The sequence below is a fragment of the Camarhynchus parvulus genome, chromosome 27, assembly GCF_901933205.1.
Source record: "Camarhynchus parvulus chromosome 27, STF_HiC, whole genome shotgun sequence".
NCBI classification, from domain to species: domain Eukaryota; kingdom Metazoa; phylum Chordata; class Aves; order Passeriformes; family Thraupidae; genus Camarhynchus; species Camarhynchus parvulus.
The window spans coordinates 2796535-2814540 of record NC_044597.1 but is presented as its reverse complement, the minus strand read 5'-3'; the positions used below and the strand labels follow the sequence as shown (position 1 = coordinate 2814540).

General features: G+C 53.2%; 2 protein-coding genes across 5 annotated transcripts in view; both read left to right on the top strand.

Annotated features, from left to right (window-relative positions):
- The window catches only part of ATP6V0A1 (ATPase H+ transporting V0 subunit a1), a 30311-nt gene extending 17174 nt beyond the window's left edge, over window positions 1–13137 (top strand). For 2 of the 4 annotated variants that reach the window (XM_030966107.1, XM_030966105.1), the window contains exons 17-22: window positions 405–512; window positions 3389–3496; window positions 4080–4097; window positions 5806–5923; window positions 6754–6925; window positions 11874–13137. In XM_030966107.1, coding sequence (XP_030821967.1) covers window positions 405–512; window positions 3389–3496; window positions 4080–4097; window positions 5806–5923; window positions 6754–6925; window positions 11874–11967 — 618 coding nt within the window. In that variant the 3' untranslated portion in view covers window positions 11968–13137. The remainder of the gene's footprint in view (window positions 1–404; window positions 513–3388; window positions 3497–4079; window positions 4098–5805; window positions 5924–6753; window positions 6926–11873) is intronic. The other 2 variants (XM_030966108.1, XM_030966106.1) reach the window with 1 other exon arrangement.
- A 1106-nt stretch (window positions 13138–14243) lies between these two features.
- Window positions 14244–17904, top strand: NAGLU (N-acetyl-alpha-glucosaminidase). Its single transcript, XM_030966137.1, has 6 exons — window positions 14244–14686; window positions 14808–14955; window positions 15046–15192; window positions 15351–15436; window positions 15567–15823; window positions 16036–17904. Exons 1-6 carry the CDS (start codon window positions 14277–14279, stop codon window positions 17250–17252), a joined length of 2265 nt encoding a protein of 754 aa, XP_030821997.1. The 5' UTR covers window positions 14244–14276; the 3' UTR covers window positions 17253–17904.
- The last annotated feature ends 102 nt before the right edge of the window (window positions 17905–18006 follow it).

Below are 18006 nucleotides of genomic sequence, written 5' to 3'. Positions count from 1 at the left end.
AAATTATATTTGTCTGACCATAAGTCAGCTGTGACTTCAGAACATGTGGATCCTGATTAATTGTGGAAAGCAATTAGGAATATTGTCCTGTGTCTGCAGTGTGATTCCTCTCAGCCTAGCTCAGACACCAACTCTATTTCCTCCCAGCAGTATCAGACATCTGCCAAATTCTCATTTTCTGCAGGATCTTTCAGATTTTTCCCCATTCTAACCCAATCTCAGCATTAGACACTGTGCTCAGTCAGAGGTGGCAGCTGCAGGCATTAAGTACTTAATTGCTGTTCCCAGAAGAGAGGGAGGTAGAGGAGCATCCACATGCTGGGAATTCAGCCATTCTTGCTGGGTTCTGTGTGTGTTTGAGCAGGGGCTGAAGCTGAATCACCTGAGATTTGTGTTTTTTGCAGAAAGGGCTCCAGTGCTTCCTCGTGGTGGTGGCCTTGCTGTGTGTGCCATGGATGCTGGTGGCCAAGCCCCTGGTCCTTCGCCAGCAGTATCTAAGGAGAAAACACTTGGTGGGTGATTCCCTTTTATGTTTTCCATATGAAAACTGTTTATGGTTGAAAAGCTGTGTTCTCCGTCCTGAGCTTGGATTCATGGGTTCACACTGCATTGAAACCTGTAAAGTGTTTTTGCATATTCCTGGGATACCAGCAGGTGGGTGTTACAGAGACAGAGTGTTGCCTGCCTGCTTCCCAGATCTGGATCCAGCATCAAACCTGCTTTTAAAAACCCCTTATGTTGGTAATGATCAGAAGAGTGTCTCTGGCTTGGGCTTTGGTAGCTGGTTTAGGAACAGCCTCACTGGCTGCTGGATGCACTTCTGTGGCTGGCAGTGGGAAACAGAGATGGAATTGGCTGGCACATTTCTCAGCTACCTTTGTTAAAGCAGCTTGGATGGTTAAAAGAAAACCACTAAAAGAGATTTAGAGGTGTGAGAGGCTGTGTGCTGGGGTGCTCTGTAGGTTTCCAGCTGTTTCCAGCTGTGTGTGAGATGCAGGAACGTGGCACTGCAGAGAAGTGCGAGCGCTCCCTGCACGCTGCGAGGATGTGCAGCGAGTCAAAGATCAGCTCAGTTACAGACACTCCCTCTCCCTTCTCTGACCACCTTTCATCCTCCCATGTCCCCTCCATTCGTTTCCCTTTCTCTTTTTGTTTTCTTCCTCCTCCCCTCTCTCTTCTTGCATCCATCCTCCCCCAGGAAGGGCAGCCCGAGGAGGCCCAGGGCAGCACGAACGCGCAGGCGCTCGAGGCAGCAGCGGCTGCAACAGTGAGTGCACTTCAAACTCGCCTGATGCATTGCAGATGGGAGTTGGCTTTGTGTCTGGTTCTTATCAAGGGAGCATGGAATGTATCTGAATTTCATAAGGGAATGGCAAGTGCACCTTTAGGGTGAAAAACCACTTTCTCTTGGAAAGAGCAAAGTTTAGCCAAATTGATACATTCTGGATGAACACCCAGGCTGGAGGATGGTAGTTGTGCGTGCACAGAGACACTTCCTTGCAGGAGTGCTGCTGAATCCAAACTGCAGAGCAGCACAGGATTTCCTGCTACCACATCCCCCCCTGTTAAATTCCCTTTTTTTCTTCTGCTTGTCTATTTGTTCAAGACAGATTAGGATTCTTCTCAGTGCAGCATTTCTGTTTGCATTACGTGTTTCCAAACACACAGTGGTGTGATGGCCTCCAGCAACTCCATGTCAGTAATCACTGGATTTGTGACACATCTGTCCTGTACACACTTTGACCTGAAATTATTATAAAATGGTTGTGCACAAAAAAAACTTCTTGGTGGCAGTTGTTTTGACTTACATGTTTCTAAGTTTACAGATGGCTCTTTGCTTCCAAAACTTTCTGCTGAGGATTGTGGCAGCCCCAGAACTTAGTCCTTTCCCCTATTTCAGCTACCTTTTAGTTCTTTCCCCTGTTTCAGCTACTTTTTAGTTCTGAATCTGCCTGGCTGCCTAGGGAGGTGTGAATCTCACTGATTGTGTGAAGCACATCATGCTCTCCAGGTGCCAGGGGTGCTGGGAGGGGACATGTCAGCTGGTTCTCTTGTGACATTGTGGTCTCCTCACAGAAATGTCAGTAATGAAAATGGATCTTTTGTGCAGGATCCATCCAGCATATGAAATGCATCTCCATCAGGAAGCTGTGAGGGGAGGCCTTGTGTCAAGGGTGCTTAGAAGGATCAAGTAAACAACTGGAGCTGTTGGAGCTGTGTTTAGGTTGGCTGGGTTACAGGGAATGGCTATGAGTCGAGTGTGAGGGAAAGGCTGCTCAAGTGCAAGTTCACACAGGCTAGAAATACATAAATAGAATATTGACAGCAGTCACCAGTGACTTGTGGTGTTTCAGAGGTACTGAAAATCCTAATAGAAGCATTGTCTTAGTTGTTAATATGGAGGGGAGTTTAAATTTTATTTGTTTTCAGAGCATAAACGCCTACCTAATTTGTTTTTAGAAACCTGGCAAAACCTCTAATTCATATCTGGTGTTTTGAGCATATTTATAATTCAGCCTAAAATAAAAGCAGGCTTCTAAGGACAAAGGAGGTGGAAGAACTCAGAGAAGCTGTTCTGGTCTGTGCAAGCACCAGGTCATGGCACCTTCAGCCTCTTTCATCTCATGGGCATCCCTGGACTTCTGCAGTCCAGATGTGGCAAGTCAGGTCACATCCTGTGTCACAGGTGACCCAAGACAGTGCTGAAGCTGGCCACAGGGTTTATTTCTATCTGTGGTGTTGTAGTTTGTCTCTCTTGGGGTCAGACTCAGGGGTCAGTGAGATCTGCTCCCAGTTTCAGCGTTTCAGCTCAGCCTGTGTGTTGTTCTTTCCCCTTTGGAGTCCTGGATGTGCAGCTGAGGGTCAGATGCTGAATGTCAGAACAAATGTCTCTAAAAGGCCCTGCTTGCACAGCATAGAGTTTCCAAGCAGGGGAAGATCTGGTTTTCCATGCAGTGTTGGTGTGCCTGAGGCTGGTGGGAGTAAATGTGTGTGTGTTTGTGTTCAGCTCCATGACCTGCTCCAGCACCCAGCAGTGCTGTGTCCATGCTGGGCAGGATGTGGGGCTAGCAGATGTCCTCTGAGAGATGTGCCTTTATTGTCCTCATGGTTGCAGTTACACTGTAGAAATGTACCAAGGATTCACTCAGACAGACTTTTTTTTTTTTTTTTATTTTTTTCCCCAGCCCCAGCAGGAATCAGCACCTTTCCCATCCAAGCTGGGAAATAGAATTGTACCTGCCTTAATCTGGGCCTTAATATTTTATATTTAATATTTAATATTTTTTTTTCCTCTGTGAGCTGCTGCTGCACATGGAGTCATGAGAAACCTGCACTTTTGCACTAAAACCCAAACAACACTTTGCTCTTTCTTTTCTGCATGTGTCAGGGCACGCACAACTTTGGTGGGATCCGGGTGGGCAATGGCCCAACAGAGGAGGATGCTGAGATCATTCAACATGACCAGTTATCTACCCAGTCTGAGGAGGGGGAAGAGGTAAGCACCTGAGCATCCTCGCTCTCAGGGCACTGCAGGCAGCAGGATGAGCTCACTGGGACTGGATTTATTGTTTCCATGCTGTTTAAACAGCAGCATTCCCAGTGAAGTGTGTTCCTAGCAGTTTTCTCACTCACAGTCTCTTGGTCACTGCCAGGACTCCAGAAAAAAAGCAGCATAATTTGTATATGCTGGGAGATGTGGCTGTGTTTGTCCCCAAAGTGTCACCATCTCAGGGGTGCACAGCACTCCCTGGTGCCACATTTGCTTCTTCCATGCCAGTGGAAATTCAGGAGCTGTATTTCTGCAGCACTGAAATTTTGTTCATATATTCATTTTGACTGCTGGGGGTAATATTAATTACTTCCCTTTCCCCTGGGAGAGGAGAAAACCAGTGGATCTCAGATAGTTGGGGTTTTTTTCTGATGTTTCTGATGCCTCTGAAGGACTGCAGCAGATCCTGCCTCTGCAGTGCATGGGATGTATTACTGCTTTCTGTGGCCTGCCTAGGAGGGAATTGCTGAATGTGTTCATGATTCATGTGATCAAAACACTGCACTAAATGTAAATTTGTGTTTTCAAGCCTACAGAGGACGAGGTGGTAAGAGCACAGCAGCTTTGCCTTCATGTGTACCTGGGCCATTTCCCATGGGTGTAAAACGTGCTGAATGGAATTTGTTATGTCACAGCATCTTGTTTTCCAAAAGATCTTGCTGTTTTCATGTTACAGGCCATTTTTAATTCATACACACATACATCCACAGACTTTTAATGACTTCATCTATACAGCTTGTCTGTCTGATCCCCTGTCTGCAGATTGTTCCCAGTTACCTGGGAAACTGTTCAGCTGGAGGTCTGAAACTGAAAAGTTTTCACTTTTGAGCCTCCAAAGAAGCTGTTTTATGTTGTGGCTTTCTTAATTCTGTGTTGCAGCAAACTGTTGGAAGAGATTTCTTCCCACAAACTGTCTGCCACGTTAAGGATGATGCTGGTTGACCCAGAGAGCAAATGCAGCACAACCAGTCCAGTTTCATGTAGTTCAAGAAACTGAACTGGCCAGAGGCTTTGTGTAGAAGAGAAACTCCATTCTGAGAAACTGCTCATTCTCTCAAACTGCACTTGTAACAAGTATTAAAAAAGTGGGAGGTTAATACTGATGCAGGATTGAATGTAGGTTTCAGCACTATCAGGTAACCAATTTTACTACAAAAAAAACCCAAAAAACAACAAAAACAAAAACAAATGGCATGAAATCAGAACAGCTTGACCAGGGCACTGCTGCTGAAAATTGTGCTGAGAGTGGTTTGCTCAGAGCTCTGCTGTGCACAGGCCTGTGTGGAATGGGGTTCCTGTTCTGGTGTTTCCCTGAAAATGTGTCAGCCCACAAGGTCTGTCCCACAGCAATCCCAGTACTCCCACTCCTGCCTCAGTGGCTGCTCTCTCTGGCAGTTGCACTCAGCTTTGAAAGGTCATTGTTTAAACATTTCCCACATTCCCTCCTGTGTCCAGAGCTGGAACTGGTGGCTGGGGCAGCTTTTAGTGAAGAACTTCACATCTCATGTTCTGTGGAGAAAGGATTAGGATTTTGACAGCTAATTTAACTGAATTGTTTGAAATACTTAGTGCCTTGGATGTACTAGGGGAGAATTAAGAATATAAATAGCTTTGTGTGCATGCCTAGAGAATTAGTCACTGGATGTATTTAAAACATCATGTTCACTTAAATCTGAGCAGTTTCTGAAGCATGGATTAAATCCAAACTGCAGGGAATGCTTTCCCAAGCTGCAGGATAAGAAACTGCCCTACATGGCAGACTTCTTGTAAATTCCTTTATTATTACAGAAAATTACCAAAGCACAGAGGCTTTGCCAGTGAATGGTACACAGATGTGACTTCTTCAGGGTAGCTTCGTGCATTATTTTTGCTTTCAAAAAGGGCAGGTTCATGTCTTGCAGAATGCTCCTGTAGCAGAGGCACACACAGCACAGCTTGGGGCGCTGCCTCCCTCCTGCAGGGAATGCACACCAGCACCACCTTCTGCTGAACAGTCTTTTCCTGGCTAAGCCCATGGATGAATTTGGAATATCTGACTATAAGAAAACAATATTCACATCACAGCATTTGTCATTCTGCAAAACCTGTCAAGACAAGATCCATGTTTTGTTTGTGGCCCTGGCGTGCTAAACCAGGAGAAGACAGTGTCAGTGTGCAGTGTCACACACAGTGTCCCTGGTGACAGCAGCAGTCCCCCTGCCCCTGTCCCCACCCAGCCCTTGCTCCCAGCTCCCCTCTCCTCTGTTCCTTTGCAGTTTGACTTTGGGGACACCGTGGTGTACCAGGCCATCCACACCATCGAGTACTGCCTGGGCTGCATCTCCAACACGGCCTCCTACCTGCGCCTCTGGGCCCTCAGCCTGGCCCACGCACGTGAGTGTCCCTCAGGGAGCTGGGCTGGCTGGCTGTCTGTCTGTCTGTCAGGCCTCCCAGGGCTCCCCTGGCACACTGCTGGCCGTGCATTTATTACTAATCAAAGCTTCTCTCATGTTGGTGAAGGAGAGAGAATGATGCATCTGATTCCTTCCATATCAAAGGCTGAATAATTACTTTATTATACTATTATTATACTGTTATTATTATACTATATTATATACATTTATTCTACTATATTATATACATTATATACATTTCTAAACTGAACCTGCCAAGCACTCACTCTGCACACACTGCACAGAATCTCGTGGCTGTCAGTGACAGTCCTGACACACACACACACACACACACCTGGCCCTGACAGGCCAAGGAAACAAAACACCATCACTGTGGGTAAATAATCCCCATATTGCATTCTACTTTGGCACAGCAAGTAAGGTAAGAATTGTGTTTTCCCTTTCTCTGAGGTTCAGAGAATGTGAATCTCAGAAATCCTTGGGAAGAATTGTGCCTTGCTTTTCTCTGTGAAATGTGGCAACATGCATTACCCAGGAGCAGTGAGCTCCACACACCAGGATCTGCACCCACAGCTCTGCTGAGTGGGAGGAATGGAGTTAAAATCACAGAATAAAGCAAAGAGCTGCTGAGCAAGGACTCTGCCCTGCCCTGTGTGGCAGCTGGAGGCAATGTCCTGACACACTTGGCTGCAAAGCTCTTGTCCCTCAGTTTCCACCTCATTGTAGCAGGGCTTTGCTTGACTTTAGTTTTTCCTATACCAGTGAACACCCCCTGTCCTGCTGACCTGATCCTCTCCCCTTTCTCTGCAGAGCTCTCAGAGGTGCTCTGGACCATGGTGATCCACATTGGCCTCAGCGTGAGGAGCCTGGGGGGAGGCTTGGGCCTCTTCTTCATCTTTGCAGCTTTTGCCACGCTGACAGTGGCCATTCTGCTGGTCATGGAGGGGCTCTCAGCCTTCCTGCACGCTCTGCGCTTGCACTGGTGAGTTGCTGGCACATCCAGAGACCTGGGCAGCTCCTCGTAACAAGAAAACTGATGTCACCTGTACTGTGCAGAAATGCCATCTTCTAGAAGGCAGGAAGTCTTAGAAAGGGTCAGATTTCAATTCTGTTTGTAGTAAAACACCTCCCCCCAGTTGTTGTTTAAAGTTTTATAGCTCTGCTTAGAAATAAGCACTAAAAAGTGAAAGCCTAGGGCCCAAAGCTTTGGGACCAGGGGCTGGGGGGGCTGTGCTGGCTGGAGCAGTGTGCTTTGTGGCTTTCAGCAGAACTTTCTTGTTCCATTTGTTGGTCTTTCCCCTGTTTCCTGTGTTTGTTGTTGTTTGTGTGCAGTAGCCACTGACTGCAGGTTCCTCCTTGTGCTCCTGTTCATGGCTGCAGAACCTTGCCCTGGACAGGAGTGGCTCTGCCTTCTGCCCTTGGGGTACTTTGGGATGGTTGCAAGTTTTTGCTGGTCTTGCTTTTAGAATTTGCTTTTGCAGGCCCTTTCCTGTCATCATTAAGCTCCTGTGTATGCAGCCAGCAAAGCAGAAGGAATTACTCTGCTCCCAAGTATGGAAAATATTCGAGAGTTTTTTCTCTAATCCATGTTTAAGAGCTCATTGTTCCACTTCAGATTCCCTCTTAGTGCACTGGTGGGATCAGAGGAGCAACTGGGAGTAGGATTTTTCTCAGCATGAAATGTAGGAGAGTCTGTGCCTCTCTGGGGTTCAGCTGCTGATTTCCTGGGGCAGGGGGGTTGTGAGAGCAAAGGGAGGTCTCTGAATATCACAAGAAATACTCTTGTCTTGCTTAAATGGGAAGAAAAAGTTGGGAGCACTCTCTGCAAGTAATTCTGTAAGTGCAAAAGGAAGCAAGTGCCTCTAAAAAACAACAAAAAAAAAGGCAAGAGAAAATGAGCCTTTTTGCACTTTTCCCCTGCTTGTGAGGAAGGGAAGGAAAACTTTGGCCTTTTGCCCTCTGCCTTGGCAGCTAGTGAGGTGCAGGCTGGGGGTGCAGGCTGGAGTGTCCAGGGGGTGCAGAATGGAGGCTCCTGGCTCCTGGGGGTGCAGGCTGGGGGGTCCTGGGGGTTCCTGGCTCCTGGGGGTGCAGAATGGAGGCTCCTGGGGGTTCCTGGCTCCTGGGGGTGCAGGCTGGAGGCTCCTGGTCCACCTCTGTGTCTCTGTAGCCAAATGAGCCAAGCTGATGCTGGGGTGAAGCCATCGTGTGCTGAGGGAGCTGGGGGGGCACTCGTGGAAATGGCTGCTGGATGGTGGCTCTGTGCTTCCTGGCATCCAGCCTGAGCCCTGCACAGCAGTCACTGCAGAGCTCCCTCATCCTGTCCCTGCTGTCACAGTGACAGCAGGAGCTCCCCAGACCCTGCTGGGCACTGAGGGCAGTCCAGGAGGAGCAGAGGGCAGCAGTGCTGTAACTCCACATCTGGTGGGTTTGCTCTGTAATTCCTTGAGGATTAGAGGATTTCCAGGCCATTTCTAAGCAGCAGCAGGGGAACAGCTCCGAGCAGCTGCTCTAGACAGGCTCCATGGAGCAGAAAACACATTTTTGGGCAGGTTCCTGTCATGTGTTAATCACAAACTGCACTGATATGGCTCAGGCACCTGGAACAGGTGTGAGCTGGAGGTAATGGTTCACATTTCCCTAAAGGGCCATTGAAAAACCATCTGTGTGTGTGAGTGAAATGGCAAACAGGCAAAGCCAGGGCAGCAGCAGTGAGAGCAAGGGATCACTCTACCTGTGCAGGGCAGCTGTGGGACTGGAGTGCTTGACAAAGTCCTGTTTCCCCTAAACATTAGTTTCAAACCTTCAAGCCTTTCGTGCACAGGCTCTGAGAGAAAAATCTGTTCAGGCTCAGAGGCCAAAAAGCAAGCTGAAGGTTCTATTTCAGACTGCAAGTGATCTGCTGAAGTGATTTTGAGGTTGCTGGGTGTTGGTTATCAGAGGGAGGCACCTGCAGTGGTTCCAAAGAGCACACTGTTCACATTCCTTTGTGCTCTTGAACTGAAAACAGGGTGTTCCAATGGCAGGTGCTCCCTTTTTAGGAAGAGGAAGGAAGAGTGGAGGTCAGATACAGCTGTCCTGGGAGGAGCAGATGGGAATTTCTGGCTGTGAGGGAACTGTCACCTATCAGGAATTTGAGGTGTGGGTGGTTCAGCCTTCCTGGAAAGGAGGAGGAATTGAGAATGTGTTTTACTGGTCAGGGAATTCACAGGTTGTTCCACATGCTGTGCCTGGCAGTCCCAAATGAGGGAGGTTTATTTTGTGCTTTTTCAGAGTGCATTCTTTGAGCAGGTTGGGCTTTTCAGGCTGTTCTGGGGTGGAGGCAGCCCTCTGGATTGCTGCCAGGATTGCAGGGTGTGAATTTGGGCTGCACTGCAGCTCTGTACGTGTCTCAGCTGTCATGCTGTCAGCTTCTTTTGCTGTAACCCTTCTGAAATACATCACCCTTCTGAAATACATCACCCTTCTGAAATACTCAACCTTTCCATTTCTTGCTTTTCAGTGATGTAGTTCAACATGAACATGCAGATTAAAGCAGTTTCTCCCTTTTTAAGCTACTCACCTCTTCTAATGTGAGCCAGAACAGACTGTGCCCAAAAGAAAAGGTTTCTAACTATTCAGGGTGCTGTTCCTGAGAGGTGTGGGTGTGTTGGAGCTGCATCCCTCTCTCAGTCCAGTCAGTAGGAGTTCTGGAGTCCAGCTGCTCACCCACCTGCCAGGATTTGATTTTCCTTTGTAAATATCCTGAGCCAGGACTCACCTGCAGGATGGAATATCCCAGGCACAGATATGGTACCTCTGCTCTTTTTGGGAAGGAGTAACTGCAGCAGTCTCTGCACAGACACCCCAGTGGGTTCTGGCTGTCAGGTGTGCCACCCTTGAGCTGTGCCTGGTTTACACCTGACCCCAAGCTCTGGCACCTTCAGGGACACAAACACAGAGTGGGAATTTGCAGTTGTACTGAGTGACAGTTGCCTTTTTTGTCTCCTAATTTTGTCTTTTTAGGAGACTTTTGTCTCCTACTCATGAGACTGTGTGGTGTTCACAAGGGGTCCCAGGACGAGGGAAGAGATGAGAATCTTGACTCCGTGTTTCAGAAGGCTGATTTATTATTTTATTATATATATTATATTAAAAGAAAATTATATACTAAAACTATACTAAAAGAATAGAAGAAAAGGATTTCATCAGAAGGCTTGAAAGGAAAGGAATGGAATGATAATAAAATCTTGTGACTGACCAGAGAGTCCGAGACAGCTGGACTGTGCTTGGCCATTAATTAAAAACAACCACATGAGACCAATCAAAGATGTGCCTGTTGCATTCCACAGCAGCAGATAATTATTGTTTTTCTTTTCCTCTGAGGCTTTTCAGCTTCTCAGGAGAAAAAATCCTAATGAAAGGATTTCTCATAAAATATGTCTGTGACAGGACTGGGGCTGCCTGGTTTGCCAGTGTCAGTGCCCTGACTCTGTGGGGTTGGAAAGAATGACAGCCTGACAAACACTGACATTATTAATGCAAAAAGCTGCAGAGAGGCTCTCCTGGGCTGTTTGCTGACAATGCCAGTGTCTGTAAATTCTCTGCAGAACTGATGTGAGGCACACAGAGGGCTCAGCAGTAAACTGGGACACGAAACAGGCAGTGAGCCTGGCGACAGCAGTGCTTCCTGCTGGGTTCTGGGTGTTCTGGAGACACAGAAAACCCCCCTGACCATCCACACTGATTATTTAAATACACTTTTCTGGCAAGTTTTCTAACCTTAGAGCAGCCTCTCTCCCAGTGTCAGGCCTCCAGTTGTAGCCAGTTGTAGTGGAATGTCCAAAGGGAGGGTTTGGATGCTGAGGCCAGCTGGAATTGTGAATCATCGGGGTTACAGTGAGCTTGGGTGACTCACAGATCTCAACCCTCTGCCTCTCATTTCCCTTTGCTTACAGAACAGTTACTTAGTCACAGGATACTTATGGAGATTATCAGGGTTCCTGAAAAACTGGAGCATGTTGGCACAGAGCCCTTCCTCCCACATGGAAAATCCTGCTCATCCTGGGGATCCCTTGGCCTGGGAGGCAGCAGAAGATACAGGCTGAAGCTGGTTTTCCTGAGCATTTCCCTCCTGGGCTCTGTGGGGAAATCACTTTTTGCTAGCTGAATCCAGCAGCTCTGGAGTTTGCCATGATTCCCCGTTTGGGGAAAAATCATTCCAGTTTGCCATGATTCCCCATTTGGGGAAAAATAATTCAAGTTTGTCTTTTTTTTCTGGAAAAAAAACCTTCTCCTGAACTGTGTTAAAGGCTCCCCAGTTTGCTGTCACTTGCTGCCTGCAGGGATTTTGTGCAGTGGAAAATGTCTGTGAAGCCTGGGCTTGTTTTTGCTGGGAATCAGGGGATTGGTTTTCCCCGTCCCTATTTGGCTGTCACTGACTATTGGTCAGTTCTCTGGAATAATTCTTTTTTTTTCCTGGAGTTCATTAGGGGCAGCAGCAAATGGGGCTGAGCTAACGCTCGGCTGGAGCTGGCGGGCATGTCCCAGTGCAAATGTGCTGCAGGGAATCAACAGAAATGCCTGTGGGGAGGCTGAGCTCAGTGTCACATGGCTGAGGCTTGTGCTGATGAAAAAGGGAACTTCAGCAGCTGCTGGAGAAAATGCTGTCTCTGCTCCCTGTGCTTCCTGGGACACTGGGGTCAAGGCCAGCCTTCTGTTCCTGTTGCCATTTTTTGTCCCTGAGGGTGGGATTGGAGTCTCTGGGCAGCTCCATGCATAGATGGGGGGGTTGTGCCAAAAGATAAATTATGTTATAATACCTCCTTTTCTCCTTAAAGCTTTTTTAGTCAGTAATCCTACTTTTAATGGAGTAGGATTACTACTCCCTACTTCTAATTGTTCCTGTTGAGAGCTGCCTTCCTAATGAGTAATCACTCTTCTGTCTCTTGCAGGATTGAATTCCAGAACAAGTTCTACACTGGCACTGGGTTCAAGTTTCTCCCTTTCTCCTTTGACATCATCCGTGAGGGGCGGTTTGATGACTGAGGCCCCCCACTCCAGCAGTGTTAAATGTTGTGTGTGTGTGTGTGTGAGACCCCAGCACCAAGGGTGTGGCTGTCCCCTCCTTGTGTGTGTAGTGACAATAATTTATTGTGCAGCACCCCTGAGCGTTACCATGGCACCCCAAAGCCAAAAGCTTTGACATTCTGGGGTAACAACACTGGATCACAGAGACTTTTGGTTCTTTCAGTTTACTCCCAAAGGTACCAAGTGCATGAGGTGTCTGTTTGGTGTGCAGTCGTGTGCTCCCTGTGTTGTGCTTTCCTTGGCAGCTGATCAGGGCAGAAAAGAAACGGCAGCTGTGCTGAGGGGACAAAAGAGCACATGGAGAAAAGGCCCAAGGAGCAAAGAGTGAGGGGCTGTTCCCCTCTCACTGCTGGAGGCAGTGGTGAGGAGCCCTCAGCTGCCTGACTGGCCTGGGGCAGGATGGGGAGGGACGAGCCCTGGTGCAGACTGTCACTGGCCACTGGCAGTGACATTTCTGGGGCTTTCTGGTTTGAACCCAGAGCCCTCGAGGCACATCAGATAGTGCCTGTGTGTGCTTGGCATTGCTGGAGGCAGCTTTTGCTCAGGTGGATGTACCAGTGACTCACACTGTCCTGTGCACTCTCTGGGGAGCCCTTTGAGGGAGAGCAGTGGCCCCATCTTGCCAAAACAGCTCCGTGGCAGGGGGGTCTCTGTGGTGTGTCCCTGCATTAGCTGTTGCTTTCTTTCCTCTCTGAGCTGTCCATATTTCCTTGCACTCCTCAACTCGATGTAGCTGTAGCAGCAGTGGGTGTGTCAGTGCTGTGTGTGACTGTCGTGTTCCATCCCTGCAGTGGAGCTGGGTGTTTGTGTAAGAACAGATTCGAACAGTAACAAGACTCATTAACCTGGAATCAAGGAGGAAATGTCTCAAGGTGCCAGGCTGCTTAAAATTAGGTGAGAATGTTATGTGTACTGCAGTGCTGTGCAGTGGGGCACAGGGACCCTTGTGCTGCACCTGGGCAGGCCCTGGGCACTGGAGGATGTGCTGGGCATTCACAGAGGTGTCTGCAGACTGAAGGGTGAAATCAAAGCGTGGCTGCAGGTGGAGCTTTGACAGGAGTCCTGCTGTGTTCTGCTGCCTGGATGAAACACGTTGCTGTATAAATTAAATGAACTCCACAACAAACACTGTGGCCTGTTTTCTGCTGAGGGGGCTCAGGGGCAGCCCCTCATCCCTGACCTACCCAGAGCTGCTGGGGACAGCTGGGACTTCAAGCATTTCTGTCCAGGATCTTGTCACCTCCCTGACCAGAACCACGGGGTGGGCAGGGCTGGTTTGTACAGCAGGACCAGCGTGACCCTGGGCTGTGATGCCTCTGTGCTTATCGAGTGATAGATATCCTGAGCAAAGGCCAAGCCGAGGCCATTTATCCCAGGGCCGTTTATCCTGGGGCCTCCTGCCCTCGCTGACAGACCCAAAAAAGTGAAACAAGTTTTTTTTGTTTAACCCAGGTGCTGTGGGTTCCATTCCACGGGCAGTGGGGTAACACTGCGTGCCCGGGGCTGTGCCCTGCTCCTGCTTTCCCCGCTCCCCCCGAGGGCTGTGTTTACTCAGCCCCTTCCTGCCGGACAGGGTATTTATTTCCACATGTGCGGGAGCAGCGGAAGGGAGGGTTCTGCAGGGTTTTGGCCGCGGTGTTGCTCGTGTCGGTGTGTTTCCCATCTCCCGATCTCTCCGTGAGGGGGAGAAGCGGCACTGAGCTGCGGGCCCAGCCTCCCGCACCTCTTGGACGAGGAACCGGCTTCCCGCGGGTCCGGGGGATGCTTTTCCTGCAGCTGCAGGTAGTAAGGGGCCACGGGAATATTCTCTGTCCCGTTTCACAATTCTCCCGTGCAATCACAGCATTTCTGCCCCTTTCCATGGCTCTGGGCTCACAGGCGCAGCCCTGGAGCTGGCAGAACACCCCGGCCCGCCGTGGGGTGCACTGGGGGAGCTCGGGGAGCCCCGAATTCCCCCGTCCCTCCTCCGTCCTGGAAGTGTCTGCGGATTCCCCCTGCGGCTGGGAGAGACCTGGGCAGCCCGGCCCCGTTCCCCTGCGGGGTTCGCCTGGGCGGCCGGGACCGGGGCCGCTCCGGGTGGGTTCTGCTGGGCTGCCGGGACGCTCCCGGCCCCGGGGCACCGGCGCTGCCCGGTCTCGCAGCGCCCCCGGCCGGCCGGAGCGGGTCCCGCTCAGTCGCGGGAGCCCCGGGCTGACGGATGGGCGGGGCCGGCGGCGGGCGGGACGGCACCGGGAGAGGCGGGCCCGGCGCAGGGGCGCGCAGCGGCGATGGCGGTGCGGCGGGGACCGGAACCGGGACTGGCTCCGGTACCGGGGCTGGCGCTGCCGTTCCTGCTGCTGCTGGCGGCCACGGCGGGGCGAGCGGGGGACGCGCGGCAGGAGGAGGCGGTGCGGGCCCTGGCGCGGCGCCTGCTCGGCCCTCGGGCCGCCGCCGTGGCGCTCTCGGTGGACCCGGCGCTGGCGGCTGGCGGGCCCGACATCTACCGGCTGTGGTCGCCTCCCGGCACCGGGGTGGCCGTCGCCGTAGAGGGCTCCAGCGGCGTGGCGGCGGCCGCCGGTCTCTATCGCTACCTGCGAGATTTCTGCGGCTGCCACCTGTCGTGGTCCGGGGCTCAGCTCCGCCTGCCGGAGCCGCTGCCGCGGCTGCGGGCCGAGATCCGCGCCGCCGCCCCCGGCAGGTAACGGGGACGCGGGGCCGGGCGGCGCTCACGCCTCGTTAGCGCGGGACAAGGCGCTGTTATGTAACGGGGGGCCCGGGGGGCGCGGGGGGCCCGGGCGCAGCCTCCGCCGCTCCCGCAGGTACCGGTACTACCAGAACGTCTGCGCCCAGAGCTACTCCTTCGTCTGGTGGGACTGGGCGCGATGGGAGCGGGAGATCGACTGGATGGCGCTGAGCGGCATCAACCTGGCACCGGCTTTCGCGGGGCAGGAGGCGGTCTGGCAGCGGGTGAGGAGCGGGCCGAGGGGCGGCAGAACGGGAACCGGCAGGATGGCGGTGGGAGCCGTGGGACCGGCTGACCCCCGGTTCCCGGTGCAGGTTTACCGTAACCTGGGGCTGAACCAGTCGGAGATCGACAAGTACTTCACGGGCCCCGCGTTCCTGGCCTGGAACAGGATGGGCAACCTCCGCCGCTGGGCCGGGCCGCTGCCGCCCGCCTGGCACTTCAAGCAGCTCTACCTGCAGGTACCGGGGCCGCCCGGGGCAAACCCCTGTCACCCCCCCGGTCCCCGCGGCCGAGGGGAGCCCCCCGCTCCGCCCCGAGCTGCAGCAGCGCCCGGGGTCCCCTGGTGGGAACGTGGGGGCTTCTCTCTTTCTGCTCCCTCCCTCCTTCTCTCTTTCAGTACCGCATCGTGGAGCGGATGCGCTCGCTGGGGATGACCACGGTGCTGCCGGCCTTCGCGGGCCATGTGCCGCAGGGGATCCTCCGGTAGGTGCAGCCCCTGCCCTGGGGTCTCACTTCCAGCAGCACCTCCCGCTGCAGCTTCCCCAGTCTCCACACGGGCACGGTGGTCCTGTCCTGATCTTCTCCTGATCCCCATCTCTGCCCTCTCCTGCAGGGTCTTCCCCCGTGTGAATGCCACTCGCCTGGGGCACTGGAGCCACTTTGACTGCACCTACTCATGCACCTACCTGCTGGACCCAGAGGACCCCATGTTCCAGGTGATCGGGATGCTCTTCCTGAAGGAGCTGATCAAGGAGTTTGGCACAGACCACGTCTATAGTGCAGACACCTTCAATGAGATGACCCCCCTCTCCTCCGACCCTGCCTATCTCTCCAGAGTCAGCAATGCTGTGTTCAGGTCCATGACGGGAGGTGGGTCCATGTGTGGTGCTGGCCTGGCCGCAGGGGTCCAGATGGGATAGCAGGGGCTGGGGGAGGTGGCTGTGGGCCCTATGCAAGCACAGAACCCATTGGTGCCAGATCCCCAAAACCCCTTTGAGAGGTGGTTGGTGGCCCCAGGGCCTCATGAGGCACCTGTGGGCCCTGCCTGGAGAGGGTCTCACTCAGTGCTCTTCTGTCCCCAGCTGACCCCAAGGCGCTGTGGCTGATGCAGGGCTGGCTCTTCCAGCACCAGCCTGACTTCTGGCAGCCAGCACAGGTGCGGGCCCTGCTGCACGGAGTGCCCCTTGGCAGGATGATTGTTCTCGACCTCTTCGCTGAGTCCAAGCCCGTCTACCAGTGGACAGAGTCCTTCTATGGCCAGCCCTTCATCTGGTGCATGTTGCACAACTTTGGGGGCAACCACGGCCTCTTTGGCACGGTGGAGGCCATCAACCACGGCCCCTTCGCCGCTCGGCGCTTCCCCAACTCCACCATGGTGGGCACGGGGCTGGTTCCCGAGGGCATCGAGCAGAACGACATGGTGTACGAGCTGATGAACGAGCTGGGCTGGCGGCAGGAGCCCCTGCACCTGCCCAGCTGGGTGACGCGCTACGCCGAGCGCCGCTACGGCGCCCCGAACGCTGCCGCGGCCGGCGCCTGGCACCTGCTCCTCCGCAGCGTCTACAACTGCACCGGCGTCTGCGTCAACCACAACCGCAGCCCCCTGGTGCGCCGGCCCTCGCTGCGCATGGACACCGAGCTCTGGTACAACGCCAGCGACGTCTACGAGGCCTGGCGGCTGCTGCTGAGCGCTGGTGCCGAGCTGGGCTCCAGCCCCGCCTTCCTCTACGACCTGGTGGACGTGACCCGGCAGGCAGCCCAGCAGCTGGTCAGCGATTACTACCTGAGCATCCGCCAGGCCTTCCAGAGCCACGCGCTGCCCGAGCTGCTGACGGCCGGCGGCGTGCTGGTGTACGACCTGCTGCCGGAGCTGGACAGCCTCCTGTGCAGCCACAGCCTCTTCCTGCTCGGCCGCTGGCTGGAGAGCGCCCGCGCCGTGGCCACCAGCGGCCGGGAGGCTGAGCAGTATGAGCTGAATGCCCGGAACCAGGTGACGCTCTGGGGGCCCAGTGGGAACATTCTGGATTATGCCAACAAGCAGCTGGGGGGGCTGGTGCTGGACTACTACGCTGTGCGCTGGAGCCTCTTCGTCTCTGTGCTGGTGGAGAGCCTCAACTCGAGCCGCCCCTTCCACCAGGACCAGTTCAACCAGGCTGTCTTCCAAGTGGAGAGAGGCTTCATCTACAACAAGAAGCGTTACCCAGCTGTGCCAGCTGGGGACACGATGGAGATCTCCAGGAAGCTGTTCCTCAAATACTACCCCAGCGCCCTGCGGCGCAGCTTGGCTGGGCCTGCCTGACTTTGGGTTCTGCCTCTGGAGCCTCCCCCAGAGAGGGTGGGCAGAGCCCCTGCACCCTCCCCCATCTGGGCTCCTGGCCTGATGGCTGTGTCCTGGAAGAGGGGCACAGTGGCCCTGGTGGCCCTCAGCCAGCCTGGACCCACCCATTCCTCTGCATGGGCAGGATGTGCCCCAAGAGGGGCTGGCACATGGACAAGGGGCTGGCAGATGTGTGGGGGACAGGCTGTGCCCCAGGGTCCCATCCCACACCATGCTGTGTGCTCAGCTCTGCCCAGCTGCCCTGAGCCTGTTCCCAGGGAACCTGGGCTGCCCCAGTGCTCGCAGCTGGAAGCTTGGTGGGACACTGCAGAGGGACAGGACAAATGTGTCCCTGCTGTGGGGCCTTGCCTGGCTAGCAGGGGCAATGGTGGGCAAGAAGCAGACAGGGAGGTGGCAGTGGGGAGGGGGACAGAGCAGTGTTGGACCCCAGTGCCTCTGGGGACATGGCACTGCATGGCCCTGCCCACATTTGGTGCCTTTTGTATCATAAAAGACTTTGCAGCGTTGTTGCCAGCAGTGTTGCTGGAGCTCCCCAGGACAGAGTTTTTGAGGCCTTTTCCACAGCTGGGGCTTGGGCAGAGCCCAGCTATGGATGGAGCAAATACAGACTCTTTTTTCCCATGTGTGTCCGACTCCTTTGCTAGCACAGGACTGTGTGGAGCATGGGGGCAGACGAGCAGCTCAGCCCTGAGCCTGCCCAGCAGGAACAACGCCC

Coding starts and splice junctions, on each gene's coding strand:
- NAGLU (XM_030966137.1), top strand. CDS start 14,277: ATGGCGGTGCGGCGGGGACCGGAACCGGGACTGGCTCCGGTACCGGGG. Junction 14,956..15,045: donor AGGAGGCGGTCTGGCAGCGG/GTGAGGAGCGGG, acceptor TTCCCGGTGCAG/GTTTACCGTAACCTGGGGCT. Junction 15,824..16,035: donor GTTCAGGTCCATGACGGGAG/GTGGGTCCATGT, acceptor TTCTGTCCCCAG/CTGACCCCAAGGCGCTGTGG.